The sequence below is a fragment of the Meleagris gallopavo genome, chromosome 2, assembly GCF_000146605.3.
Source record: "Meleagris gallopavo isolate NT-WF06-2002-E0010 breed Aviagen turkey brand Nicholas breeding stock chromosome 2, Turkey_5.1, whole genome shotgun sequence".
Lineage (NCBI taxonomy): Eukaryota > Metazoa > Chordata > Aves > Galliformes > Phasianidae > Meleagris > Meleagris gallopavo.
Genome location: NC_015012.2, coordinates 19,196,194 through 19,218,789, shown reverse-complemented (window position 1 = coordinate 19,218,789; position 22,596 = coordinate 19,196,194). Strand labels below are relative to the sequence as shown.

Below are 22,596 nucleotides of genomic sequence, written 5' to 3'. Positions count from 1 at the left end.
TGCTCCAGCTAATTGCACTTCACTAAAGTGGCAAAATGTGAATCACTCAGGAGGAAAATGGGCACCAGCTGCTATTGTCAGAGAATGGAGATGCCAAAGAAAAGGCAAGTGACTGAATGAAGTGTCATGTCAGAAATCAACGGTGCAACGTGTGATTTGAGAAAACATGACTACTTTGCAGAGACAGGGTGTCATTATGGCATCACAGTAATACGGTGCTTTGACAACTGCTGGCTCTAACATATCATCATTGCATTAAGGTGCACTGGCTTAGTTGGGGGAAGGAAAAGAAAGGATTTCTTTTAATAAGAAATATTGTAAGGTCCACTTGGTTAACCTACTGGATGAGATCATTAATTGCAACTATTGCTAATCTCACTCCGTGCATGCACAAACAAAACTGTCACTACCTACTAGGTGGGTCTTCATTAATAAACACCCATGTAATATGTACAACCACGCAGTAAGATATTTTGCGCAAAATGGAATAGCGGTGGCTTTGTATTTATATTACTTTTTTTAAACCATTAAATTTGTCATAATTTCCCATAATTTCTTCTTTCATTTCTGTTTTCCCGAAGACCTCACCACCTCACCGTGGCAAGGCGAAGCACCGCAGCAGCTGCTGCAATCAAAGAGGCAACACTGCCTGCAGCCCACACTGAGCTCCCAGCAGCAGTGACAGAGGAGTGCCCAGAACTGCACCGGCCTGCAGGCAGCCCAGGCTCTGCTGCAGCACTCACTGCATGCTCACTTGAGTTGAGCAGAGCAATCCAAGCCTTCACATTTGTGCCTCACCAGAGCCTGTTTTTTAGGTTGCTTTTAAAAACAGAAATTTTTCAAGTTGCAAATTGCTAATTTTTGCAACACCTTAGAAATGAAGGGGGAACTATTTTAACATCCCTCCTCTAGGTATAAATATTTGTTATTGCTTCCCTTTCTATTTCAAGCTGATTCCCTCTGCTTCCTGGTTGATAAACTTTGTTAACAAGAAGGAAATGATCCTGAGATACCCCAATGTGTTGCATATTATCGCTGTTGACAGCTCCTGCATTTAAGGCTTACATCTGATGCAACAATGCATACTACTATCATTTATCTTTAGCTCATTTCCTCATCCCTATTTCCTCCAAGGGTGAGCATCTCTTGTTTAGAGCTCTTAATACTGCAAGTGAGCAACTGGCAAATCAATAAAACTCTTAAATGCATAATAATACTGCGTAATTACTTACATGATGTTTGCATAATTAACTGTCTGAGGTGTTCCATGATATAATGGATACTCAGAGTACAGAATAACCCATAAGCCTATAAAACACATAGTGTTTATATGAACAGAAATTACGTTTAAAATTCTCATTCTAATAATCCAAATCAGGCCTTGGCACTATATGACAGAAAGCCTTCCTCTCCTGCCAAGCCTAAATCAATTCTTATGGCATTACTTCGTAACTAACACGATATTTCACTGATGATGACTATTATCCTGATTACTAGGAAGTAATGTAGTAACAGCAAAAATACACTTAGATTAAACAAACTACTGCTATTTAATCAATATTATTGAGACAAACTAAGTGTTTTAATAAGTCTGTATAGATGCACTAATGCAGGTTTAATTAAATGCATCCTTAGACGTGCACAAGCTCTGCAAATCTCCAGCTCCTATGATTTGACAGACTGGAACATAACTCTTCTGAATTTAAAAGCAGAAGCACTTAAGAGCCAACAGCATTTAAATCCTTCCATGCTACAGAATGACTCTTCTTTTCATCAGGTACTTTTTGGGGAACAAAAAGTGAACAGAGAAAAATAATTAAAGGCTTTGCACCTTTGGGCCAAAGCACCAGACACCTGAAGAGGTGCCAGCCCTCAGTAACACAGCTGCCAGTGCATCCAATATATGGCACTGAAGCACACACCTCCAAACAAAAATATCTCCAACTGAGAAGTAAAAAATAAAGCTGAGAGGAAAAATCACAGAACTGACCTTTATGTTTGCACACATGTAAGCAACAAATATCCTATTAGCTGTTATGCACTACCAACAGACCACCGCCACAGAAAGCTTCCTCTGGAAAAGACTAACTCCTACAAATGTTGTCTCCTTCAAGTAGAGATGCTCTTTTCTATATGCTCTGATGAATCAGCTTACAAATATTGAAAGAAAGAAGGAAAGGAGGAAAGGAGGAAAGAAGGAAAGAAAGAAAGAAAGACAACACAAGAAGTGGATAGCACTTTACAGTGAAAGCATTCTGGGAGTTCCACAGAAAAAGAACATACAATATTGTCTATGTATATATACACACCACACTTATGACACATATATGTCATTTTAGACATCTATGACTCAACTTAAACATCAGTAAATACTTCGTATTTCCACTTGATTTTTAGATTTCTCTTTTCTCCTGTTTCTAACACTTCCACAGTTAGACCAGGGCTGTTTTTTGCATTTATTGCTCACTACAACACAAGATTTCAGACACACCATCCCCTGCTGACTGGCCCCTAGCATCATAACACCCCCCAGCTGCGCTGCTATGGTACATACGGTGGCTCACATGACACAGCTCTTCACAACCTGCACGCAATGTGTCAGAGTTCCTGTGCCCAGGTTATAAGAAAGACTGTGATGTGACAATTAGAGAGACAGCCAAGCCTGTCCATATGAAAATCAGGCTATTGATCAGAAGAGTAAGATTTTATCACTCTATATTTTCAAACTGCAGACTAACGCTTTCAATTCCCAGCACATATTGGAAAGGAGTGATGCCTCTATTTAGGGAGCCTGGTGGTTTCGGTGCTGAAGTCCCAATGCAGGGAAGATGCACTCCCTGGGAGCAGGTGGAACTCACCTGCTGCCTCCACCTCCAGGGGACATGGTGAAGTGTCGAGGAATCATCTGATCATTAATTGTGGGGATTCTTTTCTTATTAAGAGAAGTCAACTGAAGTAGCAAACAAAAATCAAATGCTACATTCAGCTACTTCAAGGGAGAAAAATACAAAACTATGAAAATATGCAGAGATTTATTCAAGAACATAACAGGCTTTCTAAAGAGGGATTATTTTGAAACGATTACAGCATCAAAAGCAGTTGCTCAACCCAGTCAGTAAGCCAGTACCACAGATCAGAGACATATAGCTGCCATTCAGCACTTCCCAAAAGGAAAAAAGATGACAAAAAATGCCTTTAGTCTCAAGACACATTTTGTATTGTGAGATTTTCCCCAATTTCTGTCAGCATTTCCCTTCCCTCAGAGAGGTAGCGCGTAGGTGTGTGCATACCATGTACCTGCCTCCTACCCAGCTCCTCTCCGTGATTTTCTTTGGATCTATAACAGGAGAATGATAATTTGCTCGCCAAATTGTAGGAGCAATTAGAAAGACAGTACCAGGAATAGCAGCAGGGATTCAGAGCTTGGAGGGCTCAGGACTCAAACTTTGGAGGCAGCGATCTTCTCTCTGCCCCAAGCCCAGCCATCCGCACCATTCCCCCCCCATGCGGCCACAGAGCTACTTGGGGAGCTGGGAAATGGCATTTGCCTGCAATCAGCCTTTAAGTGAATGTTTGTCCCAGTGTGCTACACCATGCTGTCAGCTAGCAGCAGGGAGCCGCTGAGTTGTTACTACATTTGATTTGACTGCCAGTAGGAAGCTTTATTTCTACCAACTGTTCATTGCCAGCTCTATGGATCTTCTCTAACTTTGAGAGATTTTTTTTTTATTTTTATTTTTTTTAAATATAGTCTATTATTTTGCTCTGAGTGTATGGCAGGAGAAGCTCCCTATCACTATGCATCACAGCAGTCTCTCCACTTGTACTTGCTGCCACAAACACCAAGCAGTAATTGTATTAAGGCAACTGTAGTGTGCTCCTGGCACACACCAGAAAGGCAATTTTTTTTTTTACAAGTGAGCACCCAAAGGGGAGGTGCCACAACGGATATTTACGTAAGCAAACCGAAGCAGGGCACTTTCCTTCTGATTTTTTCCTGAGAAACATGGGATTGCAGCCTGGTGGATAAGACACGAAGAGAAGCCAAGCGGGTCTTCCTTCCCTAGGGACTCTCCAGGTCTCCACACACTTGCCAGCAGAGCCTTCAGGAAGGTTTGTGTTTGCTTGTCTATTACATCTATCCCAAAAGGTTTCTCCTCCAACAAACAAGATCCTACAACTTTAAGGGTTGTTTACAAAGCTTCCTCTCCCTACACAATAATGATGATTTTGTTAATTAGGATCTAATTATAATGGATCTGACAACAACTTTCAACAACAAAAAGCATCTTTAGAAAAATGAAAGCATATGCGTGAATAGTGCAGGGAGGTGGGGCAGGGGAAGAAATACATTCCTGTGAGACAAGCTGAGAACTCAGCCTGAATGGAAAAGTAATTAACACTAAAGAGCTAAAACTGTAATTAAAGAAAATTTCATTAAAAGGAGGCAGGTGATTCCACTTTCCTAAATATGACAAGGTGCTGTATAAAAATAAAACAGCAGCCACTTTCAGTGTGCGGAGCAGGAAAGCCGTGTCTTTAACCAGATCAAATTCTGGAAATTGGCTGTCAAGACGGGATTGTTCTGATTTATACCCGTCTATCAAGCGTATGAAAGAGAGAGACAGGAGAGGAAAAGAAGCAAGCTGCTGTCGCTTCCATTCGCAAAGCACCTTTAATTTCCATGGCACCATCTGTTACCAAATCTAATTCACATTCCCTCCTAATCTGGTTTAGTTCCGTAATACTAATTCTTCCACTACTCTTATGGACATTGCTCTCAATGAAAAGCTTTGGTTCTGGGCTGGTAAAAAATTGAATATTATACAGTTAAGGTTCTGGTGACTTAAGTGAAGCATGTTGTCCATTAAAATGCACTCCTGGTAAAAGGATTTGTTTCCAGTCAGTGCAGGGATCCGGAACTGCTCCTGTTTGAGAGCAGCAGCCACAGGGGGGTGGGAGAGGGAGAAAGGGGGAATAAGGGAGAAACCACAGCTGATGATAGCAAAGTAGACTGGGGATCTGAAAGCAGAGGTTGTCATAAAATACAATCGTTGTCAAGTTTAGTCACTTTCAGTACTGGCTATAAAATCTCTTTGTCACGCTCCCGTATTGAAAGCTTGGAACTGTATTCTTGCTAAGAAAACTAAAAGTAGTGAAATCTAAGATGCTAGGGGAGGAAGGGGGATGAGGAAGAATACTTGAAAATTATGAGATGAAAATGTCTGCAAGACACCGACAAGTGAGGGACAAAAATTCAGAAGTGGTTTAAAATAGTCTCCTGAATAGCAGTATTTCACACAGAGCCACAGCCTGAGTCTTAGCTACGTGAGGATGACAAAAACCATGCTCATTTTTGTGGGATCTTGCCTGGGAAGAGCAGAGGACAGACCCTTCCTGAACTGCAATCCAGAAAGGCAGCTGGGGGCTCTGCTGCTGCTAAGGTGAGTAGGCTTGCTTCTTGGTTAACACCACGTTTCTAAATATTCCTACCAGTTACACTTGTACTTATATTGTGCTAACATTTATTAATAATATCCAACTTATACATACTGATTTTAATGCAGATCTTGAACTGCATTTTCAGGAATTTCAGTATCTTATTATCTCCTTTTCATGGATGAAGTGACAGTGAGGACTTGCTGAATGCTTCTTTGCCAGGTAATAAACATGGCATGGGACAGAACTGAGGTTCTACAAAATCCCAATCGAATTATTATTTTTTTTCCCCCCCTTGTTGCCATTTCTTTCACAAAACCACAACTTGGAAGTACAAAGTTTTACTTTGTACTTGCCTCGAACTTCCAGAAATGAGACTGATTATTTTTACATCGGTTTTTCTATAAGAGAATATTATTTTAAGGTTGAATATATCTAAATTAAATCTCCTCATACATCTACATTAAAATGGTTACTTTCCTGTTCAAGTATTTCTTTGTGTGCATGGGTCAAAAGCCTATTACAGGGGAATAGACTCAGTGACTCTGAAGCTCTGAAAATTTTTAGTAGCTAATGGTGTTATCCCCCAGCCCAGCCTGTGAATTCAGAAAGCCTAAGGTTGTGATACTCAGATAAACAAGATGCCACTGGTATGCCACCATAACCTACTGCATCCACAAAGAGCCACACTGACACTGAATTACTCAGAGGGCATAGCAGTCTATATTTTTGAGCATTTGTGTAACTTGAGTCCTATCTGTAAGCACCAATTTCTATTTCTACGCTATATCTACATCCCTTAAGATTTGGCAATGAAAAATCTAGGAAAAACTTAACCTCTTTTTCATTTTTTTTCTCTTTTTATCTATCTTGATTCTGGAGGCTCTGGAAATTAAGAGTAAGTAAAAATATTTGGGTATGCTACTGATAACCAAAGCAATCACATGCTGAAATAAATCAGAGAATTTACAGAAGCAGAAATCTATTCAGGTTAAGTCCCTTCTAGTCTGTCTTGGATTGTAATGTGTGATTACAGATTTTTAAAAAACAAATAAGTAAACCTTTGGCTTTTCACAGTTCCTTGTTCTTCACATATTGCTATGTGTAACTTAAACCTACTTATGCCACTGGGTTTACACATCAGAGCTTTGCCTCTGGATACAAGCAGCAAAGGTCAGCAAGGAAGTAGCCACCGCAGTTTTCACTTTCCAAATGTTTGCATGACTGCAGCAGGTTTGCAGGATGAGATTTTCACCACGTCCTGATAAGGTTTCAACTCTTTCACCCTTAGCTTTCTATTTTGCTAAGGGTTACAGGAAGAAAAAGAAAAATGTTTTCAAAAAAGCTTCTAAAGTAGGAAACGTTTACCAGACTAACTATTACACTTAGAACAAGTGTGCAGCTACTTGCAATTGCAAAGCAATCATATCAATATTCTGCAGTTTGTGGTCATCTCTTGGGTAAGAATTCACCAAGAGTTTTGCCTAAGCAAAGCTTTACAAGAACAGCCATACATTAATTACTTCATACTACACGCTGCAAATTGCAGTTATATTTTGATGACAAATTAGCTTTCATTATTTCAGCAGTATGAAGTCTGGATCAAATACTTTGTAGATCTAAAATAAAAAAATTCTTGTAGATCTGCTTAAACCCACTGTGTTTGAGTAAGCAAGGAAAGAAAGAAGGGCTTGAAGAAAGCATTATGTTCCACCAGTAAGATAACTGAACACACGTGAGTCCAAGAAGTGCTGGGCCTCATCAGTTCTAATGCAAGTTTGAGCTGCCCAGTAAATTGATTATCAGCCCTAGTCAGTTAACGGGAGTTTCTTCACAGAAAGAATGGCCTGAATTTCTAAAAACAAACAAACAAAACAAAACAAAAAACACAAGAAACAAGTTATGAGCAGCCAAGATAACACTAACATACTGAAAGCTTTAATGGCCCATAGATGGAAACTTGCAGAGAACAGCGCAAACACCTAAGGGAGGCCCGTGCCCACTGCCAGATGCAAAATGGGATGTCATCTGAAACACGTCACAGGACAACAAACAACAGCAGCATATGATGTGGGTGATTGGCTGACAGTACATTGTAGGGGCATTGTTATCCTCAAGGTTTTACAAAATATGAGGAGCCAAGATTCACGTTGGGGTGATATGGCTAAGAATGCTGTAGAAGTGGAAAAATATAACAACAGTATGCAGTACATCACTGCTAAGATAATTACTTTATATAAAAAGTTGGCATTCTTAGGACTTCCAACCTGTAGAGATGAAATTTATATATCCAAAGAAGACATAATAATAACCTGTCAGCCTGTGGTGATGGATATGTTTTTAATCCAAATGACCACAATCTCCAGTATACCTGTCATAAAGAGACATACCAAAAAAATGAACTTTCATAATTCTTTAACTTGAAAGGGAAAAAAAACACAGAAGCATGATAAGTGGCTCATTCCAGTGTACAGACGGACAGACAGTAGGAATATGAGTATGAATAAAAGGCATTGTTCCTTCACTAATGCTATTTTCACTTGCTACGTACTGCAACTCAGATAGGTACGGTATTCCTTCCTCTGACAATTCAGATATACTTTGCACAGTAACAGACTGCAATAAAGACTAAGAAGCATATTATGCTGCTCAGATGTCATTTGAAAGCAATAATTTGTAACAAACTAGGACAGATGCACTACTTCAGGTACCTCTCGTTGACCTGAGGCACTTTCCCACAAAGGCCTCCTATTCTTAATTTCACTGTTACCAGGAATGAGTATCTAAATTGAATATTTTAATTTCTAAAAGTTCACACAAAGAAAAAAAAAAAAAGAACATTGGCAAAAATTGAATAAATGCATCAGACCCCTCTGATGCAGAAGGGAAAGAAACACAGCCCTCGCGCATCTCCTCCACTCACCACACAAACATATCCACACCACACATTCTCCACAAATCTTACCAGGCTTGCATTCTTCCAGGGACAAAAATGACAAAGAAATTTAACTAAGTTAATTTTAAGTGTTGAGAATGTAGGCAGACTGCTCAGTTATTTAATTTTAAAAGATCTTCATTTTCCCATCTGTGTTATGGCAATTTTATTACACATTCGGCAAATTTACAGTAACAAGATGTTCCCCTGACAAATTAATCACTTTCCAAGCATTTTATCATATAAATAAAATATCACCTCAAGAGAGAAAATCAGCTCAATCAGTTGATTTAACCCATCTTTCGGGGAACTCGTCTGAAACAGATTGAGCGCATTTTTTCTGAAGAGGGACTGCACACCTCCTCCTGGACTCACAGCTCATATGGTGTGGTTTTGTTTTTTTTTTTCCAGAAGAAAATCTTTAAGGCTAGCGAATGGCATGCAAGGTTCTCGTAGCAAGAGCTCCTGTGTGGCTGCAGCGACAGAGCTCTACCAGGAACAGCCCATTCATTAAGGAGGAGGTACTGACCTTAAGGGAGGCACTACACTTACCCTAGCAGCGCTGTTATCTATTTCAGCAACACTCCTGTTTTACAGCAATCATAATATAATAGCCAAATATATATACTATACACATAAAAAAAAAATAAATCTGCTCTATTGTTTTAGGAATCTTGTGATAAAATAATAAAACTAAAATTCCAATCATTGTTGCAGCTGATCAAATCTGTTTGTTGTTTGCTTTTAAATTTCCCCAGCACTCTCCACTTATTGTGGAAAGCAAATTTTGTTTCTGACAGGCAAGATGTCACATGTGAGCAGCAGAGAAGGGACTTCAAATCCAGTTTTCCCAAACTAACCCAAACAACTGGCTGCCTTTCTGGAGAGAATCTGTCACTGGAGCAATTTAACCTCAGTGCCACTTAACCTCTCCCCCCCTTTCCCCGCTCTATTCAGGGGCTGCCAACAACAAGCAGAAACATGAACCAGGACGACTGGTTAATGCTCTGTTAATGTTATCAGAACCTAAAGCTGTTAGAGACAAAAAAATAAACCTCCGACAACTTTCTTATTCTTTACCTGAAGTTAACAGCGCTATTTCCCTGTTCCTGTATCAACACGAGCATTTTGTAATTATTCACACGTTTTAAAAAGCCCTTTTGCCAGAGGAGCCATCACACAAGACAACACAGATACTTAACTCCTGTAACATAACCATGCTCTCCTGTGAGATATTTACAATATTTGCAGCAACAAAGCTGCAGGTGCTGAGGAAAAAAACAATTCACATAACTAGGCAGCCTTTTCATCTCCTTCCACTTCCTCAGCAAAACACTAACATGATCTCCTCAAATACTAACTTACATCATATGAATACACAATAATCTACAAGCAAGAAAACAGCATGATTTAAGGAACACTATCATACAGGAACATAAGTGCTAATATTTGCTACTTAGCCCATTGAATTTGTAATGCCGCAAATAGTCGTATTAATACTATGGTTCTATGGTTCTACAAGGAATTAGTATTAAAAGCTACAAACTCTGTATAACCCTGAATGGCTTAGGTGTTAACAATTAGGAACTTTTAGATGAACAACTAAAAATTTACATACAGTGATAAAATTTCATATCCTACACGCACCTTTTACCTGCCAAAATATTCTTGTTTGAAGGACTTTCTGAAAAATTACTCTGGATTCATGAAACACAGTGAACCATGATCTCCTGCAAAGTATTCTGACCACAGGTCAGAGCAACTTCAGATCTCTAAATGGATACCGGGAAAAATGAAGTGAAATAGTTTTTAATCTCAGACTTTTATTTTGGGGGAAAATGTTGTATTTTTGTGCTAGATGCAAGAGAATGAGGTCAACTGAAAAGGCTTATTATTCACTGATCCTTTCCTCCAAGTACCTAGCTAGGAAATTTACTACCTGTAACAAGTGACCTGTGCGTGCAGGTCTTGCAGGGTCAGATCCCAAGAATCAGGGTTTCATTTAAGGAGCAGTTTCTGCAGCTATCACTACAAAAGAGAGCAGTCTACATGCAAAGTGTGTGCCATAGGAACCTTTTTTCTTTTTCTTTTTTTTTTTTTTTACTTTAAATGTAAGAACAGTTAAAATACTGTTTATTGTTTATTTTTAATTTTTTTTCTTAATGTATATATTTAAAAGACTTGGAGAAGCTGGAACTGCAAGTCAAAGGAAAATATTCTGTTCTTATCCATTACACACAAATTGACCATGTTTGATCTAAACATAATTAAAAGCAATGTTTTCCTTAAGCTTCACACTTAAGCACTGAAGTGTAAAATTTAAGCACTGGATGACAAAAAGCACAAGAAGCAGCAGCTACTTTCTCCTCAGTTAAATCTTTAGAGCTGAGCAAAATTCAGTGAGTTAAATGACATCATAACACAGTTCAGAATCCAGCGTCCTTCTAGACAGTGAAGGCCCAGGTGCCAGTCCACCCACTGTGGAAATGGATGAATTTGATTCCCCACAGTAAATATGCAATTCCTTTCAAGATTCAGCTCACCTGGTTAGAGGACCTATCCAGCACTTCATAACAAGTCATAGCCATTCACAAAACAAAGGGCAAATCTTTCAGACCTCACACAGAGCAGAAGTTTCGCATAGGATGCATGTCATCCCAAAACCATTGGGTCCCTCGCTCCTTATTTAATTAATTCAGTCAGTATCTAAATGAAGCCAAGCATCTTCCACCGAAACACCTTTCACAGCTTACTGATAGACTTGAAAAATTCTGTATATGGCATTGAGATACGTAGGCCTTAATGTTTGAGATGAGCAGAATTCTTCCTATTGGCCTTTCAATCAAAAATTTAAGTCTTGTTTTGAAAGTCATGTCCTTGCAGTTCTGAAGGCACTATTCTTATATACAGTGTAAAATATTTTCATGCTTTTTCCTTCCTGTAACTGTTTCCTGGTCCACCACAGAACATATACTGTACACCTAAAATCATTTAGCATAGAGACAATCTAAATAGAGGACAAGTACTCAAAGTTCCAGAAAGTGAAGATACTTAAAAGCAGTCTCCAGGATCTCAACTTTTGCAAACAAAACCTCTTCAGTCTGAGGAAGATACAGGACACAGAACCTTTCAATTTGAAAGATGACAAAGTGGATTATCTGTTAGTTACACATGCCAGTAGGGTGATCCATTACCATGGACGTTCTACCGAAAGTACACGATGTTGCCTTAATAGCAGCTACAGCCTTATTGGCTTACAAAAAAAACGTAAAAAGGGTTTTGCATGTGAATTGAACTTAATAGGTTTGACATGGACTAACCTTAAAGAATCCAATCCACTCAAATCCCTTTGAAGGCTGCAGCTGAATTTCATGCAAATCTTAGGGAAGTAGCCAGGCTGTTGGGATTTCAAGATGCTGCATGCCTTTCTTCTGCAGATCTAAAACCAGGCAAAACAATGGAACGAAACCCTCCCACAGTTTCAAGGATTCCTCTTAAGATGATCCTGTTTTTACTTCGCAGCTGAGGAAAATCAGACATTTAAAAGCAGAAAGCCTCACATCAGCAACATATCCAAGTATGAATCCAATATTTTCATTTTTCAAACATAGCATTACGAAAATCCAGTGTTTTCTGCATTAAGAAGTAATATGACATTAACCACTAACATATATGAATAAAATGATTCAGAAGAATTCCTTATGTTTGTATCTAACACTAATAGATCGTTATATTTTCTAAAAATAATTGAATTTAAGCAATAAATAATGTACCATAAACTTTCTGGTGGTCTTTTTTAAAATCAAGCAGCTACTAAACAGATCTGTTTATTTTTCAAGGCCACTGTACCATTACTGTTTGCTCACCCCCATTTGAAAATCTCCAAGAGATTTTTAATGTTCTACTCATGTTTCTATAAACACAAAGGCATACGTACTTCTGTCTGTAAAACAATGTACACACTGACAGGTGGAAAATTGTTTGTTGACTGGGTTTAATCTTCACCTGATATACAGAAGAGAAAAAGGAAAAGGAATATTTGTCAGCTGCTTTTCCTCTTAGAACACAGTACAGATGACTAAAAATGTAACTAACTATAACCAAATCAAAACCACACAGTGCATCTAAAGCACCAACTACGTAAAAGTACTTATAAATTCTTGGTTAACAAAGGGCACAGAAAGCCCCTGGAGGAAATATTTTATTTCTGCTAAATTAATACCTAAAAGCATTACGTTTCATCAGTTTCACTTTGGTTTTAAGTCCCCAAAGATTCTCCTTCTGAAACTGGCTATATTTTATGCACAAACCAGGCTGAGAGCTATCTAAATCTAGATAAAACTCATTGGCTTGTAATCTTCACAATGATCTATACATCTAAATCTATATGCAAATCAAATGCTCTCATGCATTAACGCATTCCAAAGCATCGAGGAGTAAGAGAGTGCTTTCTCCCTCTCGAAGCCCCCCTCCTTTGCTCCTCTCCCCCTCTCTTTATTTACACGAGCTACCTAAATAATTCACACTGCCTCCTTTTCAGCCTGAACGTTCCTCTGTTGAAGCCTGCAATGAGCTATTGCAGTAACCAGATGGACACATGAATGCAGCAGGTGGGACAGATGGCAGACCGCCCTGTCTGACGCTGGCTGCCTCAGCTTGGACGGCCTTTTCCTTCCAGGTACATTATCCTCAGCGTAGCAGAAAGCAGGATGAGAGGGGAAAAAAACATTTGCCTACAATACTATGGGAATCGGTTAAATAAATGATGAGATGCATATTTGGTTTTTAAACCAAAATGCCGTTTACAGAAAGTGTGTGTATGAAGCACTGCCTCTCCTCCCACACCAGAGCAGAGTGTGTCCCTATTCCCAGCAAGCCTGAGAGGTGCACAGAAAGCAAAATATGGCTGAAATCTTAGAAAGATCTTAAACTCGTGACCTAACAATTTTGACTGCTTTAGTAACAACAACAGAAAAAACCTTCCCTTTTGCAGGTAAATGTATTTTGTTGGAAGGGGGGGAGGAGGGCTGCTTTTTTTCTTTTTTTAATATAAATCCATGCACTCTATTGTACGTGGTCCCAATTTTTAGTTTTTAGTAGCTATTATACATACAGTGGCAAGCCTCAGCTTCTACCTGTGTAGTATGTATTCCTTGACTGAATTTCTTCTGCACCCCACTTCAGGACACATAAAACTAAGAGTCACATCTAATCATATTAGAAAATATATTGAAAATTAAGCCGTCAGTTAGATGCTGCATGCAACCCTCTGCTGCCCAGCTCTGTCCCTCCCAGGTCTTCTCCCACCCCTCCTTCTGTATGTCAATGAGCTGCTCCCGTGTCATCTCCCTCCCTTTCACACTGCTTTTCACTCTACCTCCTTTTCATTAAATACACCTTCTCTGAACTGACACAGAGGAAACCACCCACCTCTCCTTCAAATGCCTCCCTATGGTAGATTTCTGCTGATCTACAAGAAAACAGCCCATGCCTCATTGTTAGGCCGAAGTTAATGCTTTTATTGTAAATTAAAAACACACAAATGCATAGATACTACTCAGCTACATAAGCACACATACACAGCATGGTTGCATTTCCCATATTAAAAATATTAAAAACCCTTTTCTGAGGCTTGCACGAATTACTTATGTTTGTAGCCAAAGCTTTTAAACAGAAAGACCTAAGTGCTTACACAGTATGTGTGGCAGGGGCCACATGTACCATGCATGCTACCATAACTGAAATACTAAATAATAACAGAGTAAATCGTATTAAATTGATTCGCAATTACACTCAACTATAGTGTCAAAATAAATTTCTTTTCTTTGAAGTAAGTGACAAGACAAAGTTGAAGCTAAGAAAAAAAAAAAAGGCTAAATGGAGACATGATATGTTCTAGATTCTGCTCCCTTGAAACATACTGGTGAAACTGGAAAAGGGAACTGACAGTAAATAAACTTGTATGGGTAAACGAGGACTGGTCCTAACTGGCAACCAAGGCCTGAAACAAGTATGAACTTACCTCTTTACATATTAAACACACAGAGCAGAGACTCTAACAGTAATAAACATAATATAGAATCCAGTTTTATGTGGTGGAGGGAGAAGACATAAAAGTATTATCGAAAAGTTTATCCTTGTAAATTTCTCACCTGGCAGAAGCCAGCAATAGCAAAATCTCAAGAGACAGACTGCTTTGATGGGAGGCCTGGACTGATTTCAGGGCCAAAGAAGTTAAGTACCTTGACTAGACCTTAGACAAGCGGAATGGCTTCTGTACATCTACTTTTCCTAGTTGAAAATCCTGAACCTCAGGGGCTTACTATCACTGCATCTCAAGTAGAAATTATAAAAAAACTAAAGTGATCATATATGCAAAGGCTCACATATGAAATCATATAACATTTTGCAACAGATTTCAATACCAGCAGCTTCCAGAAATGGTGAATTATGCACTAGCAACCTCAGAAAAGCATTTCAAGGTAAAGTGACCAGTTTATGACAGCACAGAGAGACAGTAAAAGCAGAGCACTTTACAGTCAGTTTGCCAGTGCTATCACACAAGTTATGATTTCATCATTATGAGGTAGCCTGTTTTCACAACAATATATAAACAGGACTCTGAACATGCAGGAACACCCTCTTTTAAAAATAAAACCCTGAACCATTGCCAATTTGTCATGAAAGAACACACACACATCGGAGCAGCAATTCTAGAGCTAAACTAGGACTTTAGGCAGCGCATCACATTGTCAAGCTTGTTTCATCAGTGAGGAAATGTTAATACAGTGATAAACTAAGAAATTCTAAGCCTCCTGTTTTCAACAACAAAAGTATTTAAAAAAAAAAACAACACACTTTTCTATTACCTTTGCAAACCTATTCATTTTTCCTTAACTTCAATTTTCACCTTAAACACAACCTCCCTGCCCATGTAACTCCTGCCATTGGTTTGTGGCCATACATAGCAGCAAAGCCCTTTCCCAAAGCCTGAGGTTTTCCTCAAAAAATCAGTCTTGAATCTCTACAGGAAAAGATGCACACAAACACCCTGATGGCAAAAGGTGTTGAGACACATAGGTGACTGCGAGGGCAGGATTTTGACCCCACAAAAGCAGCTGTTGCACACACAGGCATTTCAGCAGAAGTACTTGTACGCCTAAATGCTTACCTATGATCTGACAGTTTTCAAGGAGTTATTACTGCTGAGAGAACACTGAATGCTTAGAAAAAATTCTATTCAGTAGGGGAAAAAAATTGTCAATTATAGTCCCACAAGAAAACCATAGGAAGGAAGGCAATCACAGTTAAACTGGACTTGATAAAAATACCAGTGAGCTGATTTTCAAAGAGCCAAACTTCATTAAAATTCTGCAAACAGAAGATCTGATGAATTGTTCTGGGTCTGAAGTTGTAGAACTTCTGATAATGCTAAACCACTTCAGGAAAAGTGAAATTTTTCTTTTTTTTTCCCCCCTTCTACATTATATACATAAACTTCCTTCACAGGTATACCATCATCTTCTCAGATTCTGGCTGAAGAAGAATTAGAAAAAACAACCAATTTCATAGTAATTCAATTACACACAGTCTTTTGGAAAAATTATGTCTCCTGAAATATGTCTTTACCTAAGATGAGAATATTTTTCAGGTCAGACAAAATACTGATCAAGACAGAGAAACTGGAGTACCTCGTAAACAATCAAAATATATAAGAACAGATAAACACTGCTTCTGCTGCAAATGTTGCCCCTGGTTTTTAGCAGAGCCTCACTGAGGGCAGAATTTGATGTTCAATGAAAAGCATACAATAAATACATGGTTTCAAAAGCCCCCAAACATGCAACTTCCAAGGACTGGAAATGCTGCCTTTCTAATGAGCTGTGTACAGAAGTAATAAACAGGCATGAAGCCCTAAGTCATAAAGGAGCAATTTCAAAAAGACAATACCATTTACCTGCTCCTATCAAACACTAAGTGCTGACATTCCATTCTCCCTTCTCTCTGCTGCCAAAACTGAAGCATAGCTTTGAACACCTTGACAACAGCGGCTATACCTCTGATTTAACCCCATCACAAGTTTAATTTTTAAAAGAGGAAAAAGTGCCTTTAAAAATCTGAAATGCATACTAGTTCTTGCACTTATTTCTCTGCAGCTGAACAGGGCCATTTACACCATCCACTGAACACTGTTTAGTAAACACGACAAAAGAGCTTCTATCTTACTGCCCTTGTAAAAGCAAGGCAGGGGTTCTGTTTTCAGTGTACACTATGGTTCGATGTGAATCCTGTTCCATGTTGTTCACACCTGCTGCTGACTAGCAGCCTGCTGATGGGTTGTGGTTTGTACTGCTCCAGCTTAACCAGAACCTGATCTACCAACGTGGAAACAAGCCCCAAGTTGCTAAGCAAAAACTTTTAAAGGGAAGAACTCTTTTTTCTTTACTCCACTGCTTCCACCTCATAAGTTTAACAAGAAGCTTTAAGCTTTCACACTTGTATTTAGTCTTCATGTCTAGTTTTTATGGGAGTTCATCTCCATATAACAAGTCTTAAAGATAAACACAGCGTACAACCTTTATAAATACTTGCTGTGTAAGTCACCTTTTCCTTTGTGCCTACAGAAAATAACAGGCTTTGCTCTAACAAAAATACTGAATGTGTCAAAGCATCCATTTCTGAACTTCTACAGAAACAAGCTTTTTCAGATTTTCCAAGAAACTTCTTTTAATATATTCACATGAAATTCACATGTTACTGGTTTAGGAAGATCCCTATGGCTTCACTGGTACAGAACATTGAGTGCTTCAGAAGAGACAAAAAGGTGATCTCTGACTAAGGGAATGGACCTGGAATTACACTGCGCCTGGAGAGAATACAAAAACTGGGAGACAAAATCCAGTCCCGGTATCACAGTGTTCACCATCCTGTCACACTATCACTTGTATTGCTATGCTCACCAAACAAGCTGTACATTGAGACCAGGGATAAAAATCATGTGCACTCAAAGACCCAGATGCAGGCATTGTGACCGACAACAAAGTTACACACAAAAAGAGTCTCTAAAATGAAGGCAGGACATACTACTTTCACACCTGCCTTCACAGGTTCTGTTTATGACTAGATTAACAGAAAGAAGCATCAAAATAACTGGAGACCAACCCCTCTGAGCCTCCTTTTTCCCCATTATACCGTCTTGGATTATTTCTATAAATAAGAAAATAGAAAAATGCTTTCTAACGAGTAGCCAAGTTCTTACACCTCCTCAAGCACTGTATGAACCCTTTCATAAATAAAACGCTGCTTAGAGGCCAGCTCTCCACCTATTAAAATTTATTTTGTATCTTGTGGGGAAAGGCATGCTGAACGACCACGGTCATCCTTTGTGACTTTTAATTCTGCATAGGAACACCGAAGTGTTTCTGTCTACGTAGCAGTCTATGTGCATCAGACAGACGTGTCCTATTCTAGAACTTTCCATCCAAAGTTCATCAGCAGAAACAAAGATTAAATAATCTTTACATAAACTCAGCATTTCAACCTCACTTGCAATTTGGACAAAAAAAAAAAAAAAAAGAACAACAAGGAAAATAGGGGGCTCGGCCTTATTCTGCCTTACTGACCCCATCAGAGGTTTGTTAGCTCCTCCCGAGTCAGTGCAAGACTAAAGGCAGTGGCATAATGCCAGCACTGCTTTTAAGCTCACACAGAAAAATATTATGAGGGTAATCTTAGTATTTCCTGGTCGCACTCCTTTAGGCAGCTCTATTCTGGTGTAAATGCCACATCCTGGCAGTGAATCTTTGTGTTATCCATTTTTTTAAAATTATTTCTTTTAAAATACTATCATTCATTTTTTAAAAATTAGTTATGGAAACCAGTGCAAAATCTACTGGAATGAATGGTATTCTTCCTGTTCAGTCTTGAATCAGGCCACTTCAGCAAAAGCAAAAGATTTCCTAAAAAAGATGTAAGATTGTCAGCATGCTGTCCTTCGCATCTTGGAAGATCTCTGCTAACTTATCTAATGTGTCACAAAACACACAGTAGTTTGGTCAAATAGCTGCATCTGCAGTCTTCCTGTTCCAGCATTACCTAATGCACAAGTATCATACTTTTGTTAAAGAAAAGCCCTGCCCCAGTCATCCATCAAGTGTACGCTTAAGCCACTATTCCCTAGAAATATAATATATGCTAAAAATACAGAGAAAGACATAGCAAGCTTTCAGGAATTGAAGTGCTTTGGCAGTTAGATTTTAATATTGCCAGGAACTGTTTTTTTGTTTGTTTGTTTTTGCCATATTATCAAAGTGACTGAAAAGCTGGGATTCCACATTTCAGGAGTGGCAGCAGCTCGCACATGGCCTGATATCAGTGGTCAGTGCATGTTGTTGACTCCAGAGCTTGGCGATCATCCTCCACAAGGGGAAATAAACAAGTAAGTCACAATTGGCATTCCCTGCCAGCCTCACTACCTGCTGCCTTCAAGCACTGTTTCCTACTATGGCCTCAACAGAAAGGAAAAAAAAAAAAAAAAAAAAGTTAAGACTACTTTATTTTGATTGTAGTGCTTTCCTCAGGCAGGAATTTTTATTTCAGTTTGAATCTTTAAACCATTACATTTTCAGTGATGCATTTTTATATTTACAGTTGACATCTTCATAGAAGAATGAAACCTTTGAGCAACAACTCTAAAGCATGAAGGTTGCCTGCAGTAAGTACTTAAATTATTTTACACCCAAATGGAGCCAGTTGTTTTTAGCTAAAATTTAATAAACCTTAAATCAATGACCTTTCTTAAACTGAAAGCCTGCACTTGAGAAAACTAACTTCCCCAAGAAACAGATCTCGGTGAGTAAATGCCAAACAAAGGGCTATTTAAATCTGAATATTTTTTGTTTATAGCTTTTAAATATTCAGTTCCTAAATTCCTGACTGCTGCCTAATGTATAGAACACTGGTGCCTTGGTTTAATCACACACCATTGATTGCAGAGTGTCACGGTGATCTCATTGACAGTAATCAATAATAATCCAAAATCAATCAAATCTGCTCTTGCACTACCATTCATCAAATTTGTATATCCCAAAATTAATTGTAGGCACGTGAAAGATAAAAGAACTAGACGGGAAAAAGAAGGTACAGAAATTACAGAAATAAAAATCAGTAAACTTCTAGCAGATAAAAGCACATGCGAGCATGCTTCACGCCTGCTGGAGTAAGTTAATGATGAATCATACCTTGCCTTCCCAGGAAAGATTCCAAGATGTATTATTTTTCAAACATGAGAATACAAGGCAACTGAAGGCAGAGGACATATTAGCAAATGATCAAGCATTATTCTATGAAGAGCCACGTTATGGGCTACATTTCAAATGTGTTGTCAATACATTACAAAAAGCACAGTTACATTGCACTACGAAGAGCTGCCCACTGCAAGTTAGCCACTGCACTTAACAGAGCAAGAGAGGATAAAATTACTGAATTTCTGTACCAAAAGCATGAATACATGCAGCCACTTATCAAAAGAGCTGTTATTGTTGCCGAGGACTCCTCTCTCAACATATTCACCCGTAATTTTGTCAAGGTAATAAATCCTTCCATTCATTACAGCACACTCAAAAGCACACTGCTATTTAATTTAAATGGAAAAAAGGCCCAAAGTGTCTAAAACATTTACTTTTGCTAATGTAAAAGTGCTGGCATTTTACTTCATTCCCGATAAGCTGGTGCCAGTGGACGTGATTATTCTTTTCTTATTCAAAGCGTATCAGTAGTTCGAAAGCACTCTCAATCTTATCAGGCATATGAACAGCACAGTTACTGAAAACAGTTTGTACGGCTCCTCTCTCTTTCTGCCAGGCTATCAGATAAACCCAACTAACTAACTGTATTTACACACAACCAAACATAAGTTGTGTCTTCAATATAATGCAGCCTGTTTCTGGCATGCTACAGGTTTTTTGCTTGACATTAGTTGTAACAAGAACACTAGCTACAGCAAAAACACAGCTGCTTTACAGCACATAATGCAAATGGGATTTGGGAGGGAAAAATAAAAATAAAAAATTGTGAAGCAAGAATGATCATTTCCAACTCCATATTTCCCAGGTACTTCCTTGGTGTTATTTGGAAAAAAAAAAAATAAATGGAAAGATGGGGCTCTAACACATTCAAGACATGCTTGACCTATAGCAGAGTATTTTCTTTTTTTTTGTCTATTTTATTTTTCTGTCCTCTGGGAGCTGCTGCAAGGAGTGAAAAGAAGAAAGGAAGAAAGAGAAAAGAATTACAATGTCTGAAGGCAATTTAAACACATTTACATTTTCATCCAGACCAAGACTGCAATTTCTCATGATCCAACCTTTGTCTGGCATTAAAACTGAAATAAAAAGACCCACCATAAAAACACCAGCACCACCCTTCCAAATCGGCCTGTCAGCACTTCTCCTTTTCACTCAGTGGCTCTGGTGAAGACTTCTCAGTGCTAACTACTCAGCTATGTTCAAAGCTCTCTGACATGCAAAGGGATGCTTCTTACTACACATCCACTGGAAACGCATGCAGAATTCATCTCAGAGCAAGAGACCCAGCGCAGCACTCGAGGAGTTAAATTAACCTGCCTTTGCGCGAGGCGCTTTCAGATAGCTAAATGAAAACTTCGGGAGCGCCGGGAGAAATGCTGAATTTCAGCTCCTGATTAATTACAGTGTTCATTAGGAGCTGATGCTACACCCCCCCTCCCCCCCCGCGCACACACACTGACAGCCCCTTGCTGCACACCTCTGCTGGGGTGGCGAAGGGCAGGCACGTGCCACCACCTGAGCCCGTCTCCTGCTTGTGCCTGGAGTCCAGGCGCGGCGTGAGCCATCCGCGAGATTTGTAGGAGAACAATGAGCTGAATTAAGCCAAGTGTGCAGGGCCGGGTAATTCAGCCGATTGTTGTTTCTCCATCTGTGACACCACGGCCTCATGATTGATGGGACAGGTGCCATTCGTGCTAATGCAAGCCACTGGCGGTAGCTGCTCAGCTCTTTAAATATCAGCCAGCACCAACTGGGCCCAAGCAGCTCCCGCCAGAACAATGATGGGGTGCCCGGGTGCTGTGCTCAGATACCGGGGATTCGATTCTCACCCCTTTATGCCCATGGAAATAACTGGATAAAGACACGGCATTTTGTGCCACTGCACAACACCTCATCTGTCCCATCACATTCACGGCTGCTGCGAGGACACTGCCAAGGAATTCTGACATGGCTGGAAAGGCAAACAGGATTTAGGAAAGGGAATCTTGGATTCACAGAGCACTGAGCTACCACAGTGAAAGAAATCCACCTTTTGCTATAAGAATTTTACAATTCTCTGAAGATACTTTGCCGGCCATCCACATTCATTTGCTTTCAGAAACACGTCCATTATTTGTTTTTTAGATGGCATCTAAGTGTTATTTTTACCAGATGCTCTTTTTTTAAAGAAGGATAAAATAACTGTAATAAACAACACTTCCCCTCCCACCACAGACTTCATGAAATGTATTCTTCTGAAAACTATTTTAGCATTAATACTTGTCAAGTGAGCATATCACAATCTATTTAAGAAAGAAAACACTGACTGTAAAACACTAAAGGACATCAGCGTTTGCCCTCCAAGAAGACAGGAACCAAATCCTACAGCCAATTAGAAGAAAAAAATTAACATAGCAGATAAAGAATACATAAAAATTGCATTTGCAATATTTGAAGAATTGTACAAGTTGGCAGTAACCGCTACACTCTTAAGTACATACAAGAATACCATTTCATCATTTTGTTACCCATTGTTCCTTACTAGATATACCCATCTTGCATTTCCTTTAAAATAATCAGATGTGAGGTTCTAAAAATATTTTTGGAAGAAATACCTTTTTAAGCTACCCTAGGAATGAGGGAACAGAGCAGAAGAGGAATATTGTGCATCAGGATGGACTAAATAGAACAATCCATCTCCTCCTCTGCCCACCTGCCCGGCACCTCCATCCATTTCTGGAGGAATTTCAGAAATGCTCGGAACAAGCCAGCACTACATTTTAGATGTTCTCATTACACCTACCAGTGTCTCTATATATGCAGGCTCTTAAGGGGGTTAAGAGAAGATTTTTAACCTCTAGCTGACTTCTGTCTTTTGGGGAGAAAGCCCATTTAAAAATAATAATAATAATAATAATAATAATAATAATAATAATA

General features: G+C 39.1%; 1 protein-coding gene across 6 annotated transcripts in view; it reads right to left on the bottom strand.

Annotated features, from left to right (window-relative positions):
• Positions 1-22,596, bottom strand: part of ESRRG (estrogen related receptor gamma) — a 372,309-nt gene that overhangs the window by 132,472 nt on the left and 217,241 nt on the right. Inside the window, exon 1 of one of the 6 annotated variants that reach the window (XM_010706705.3) lies at positions 12,312-12,375. The exons of 4 other annotated variants lie outside the window; for them this stretch is intronic. Coding sequence is in view for 1 of the 2 variants with exons in the window: in XM_019612663.2 (XP_019468208.1) it covers positions 11,695-11,747 (53 nt within the window). In the remaining variant the exon portion in view is untranslated. Of the gene's footprint in view, positions 1-11,694; positions 11,881-12,311; positions 12,376-22,596 lie in introns of those variants that run through there. One more of the 6 variants, XM_019612663.2, reaches the window with a different exon arrangement.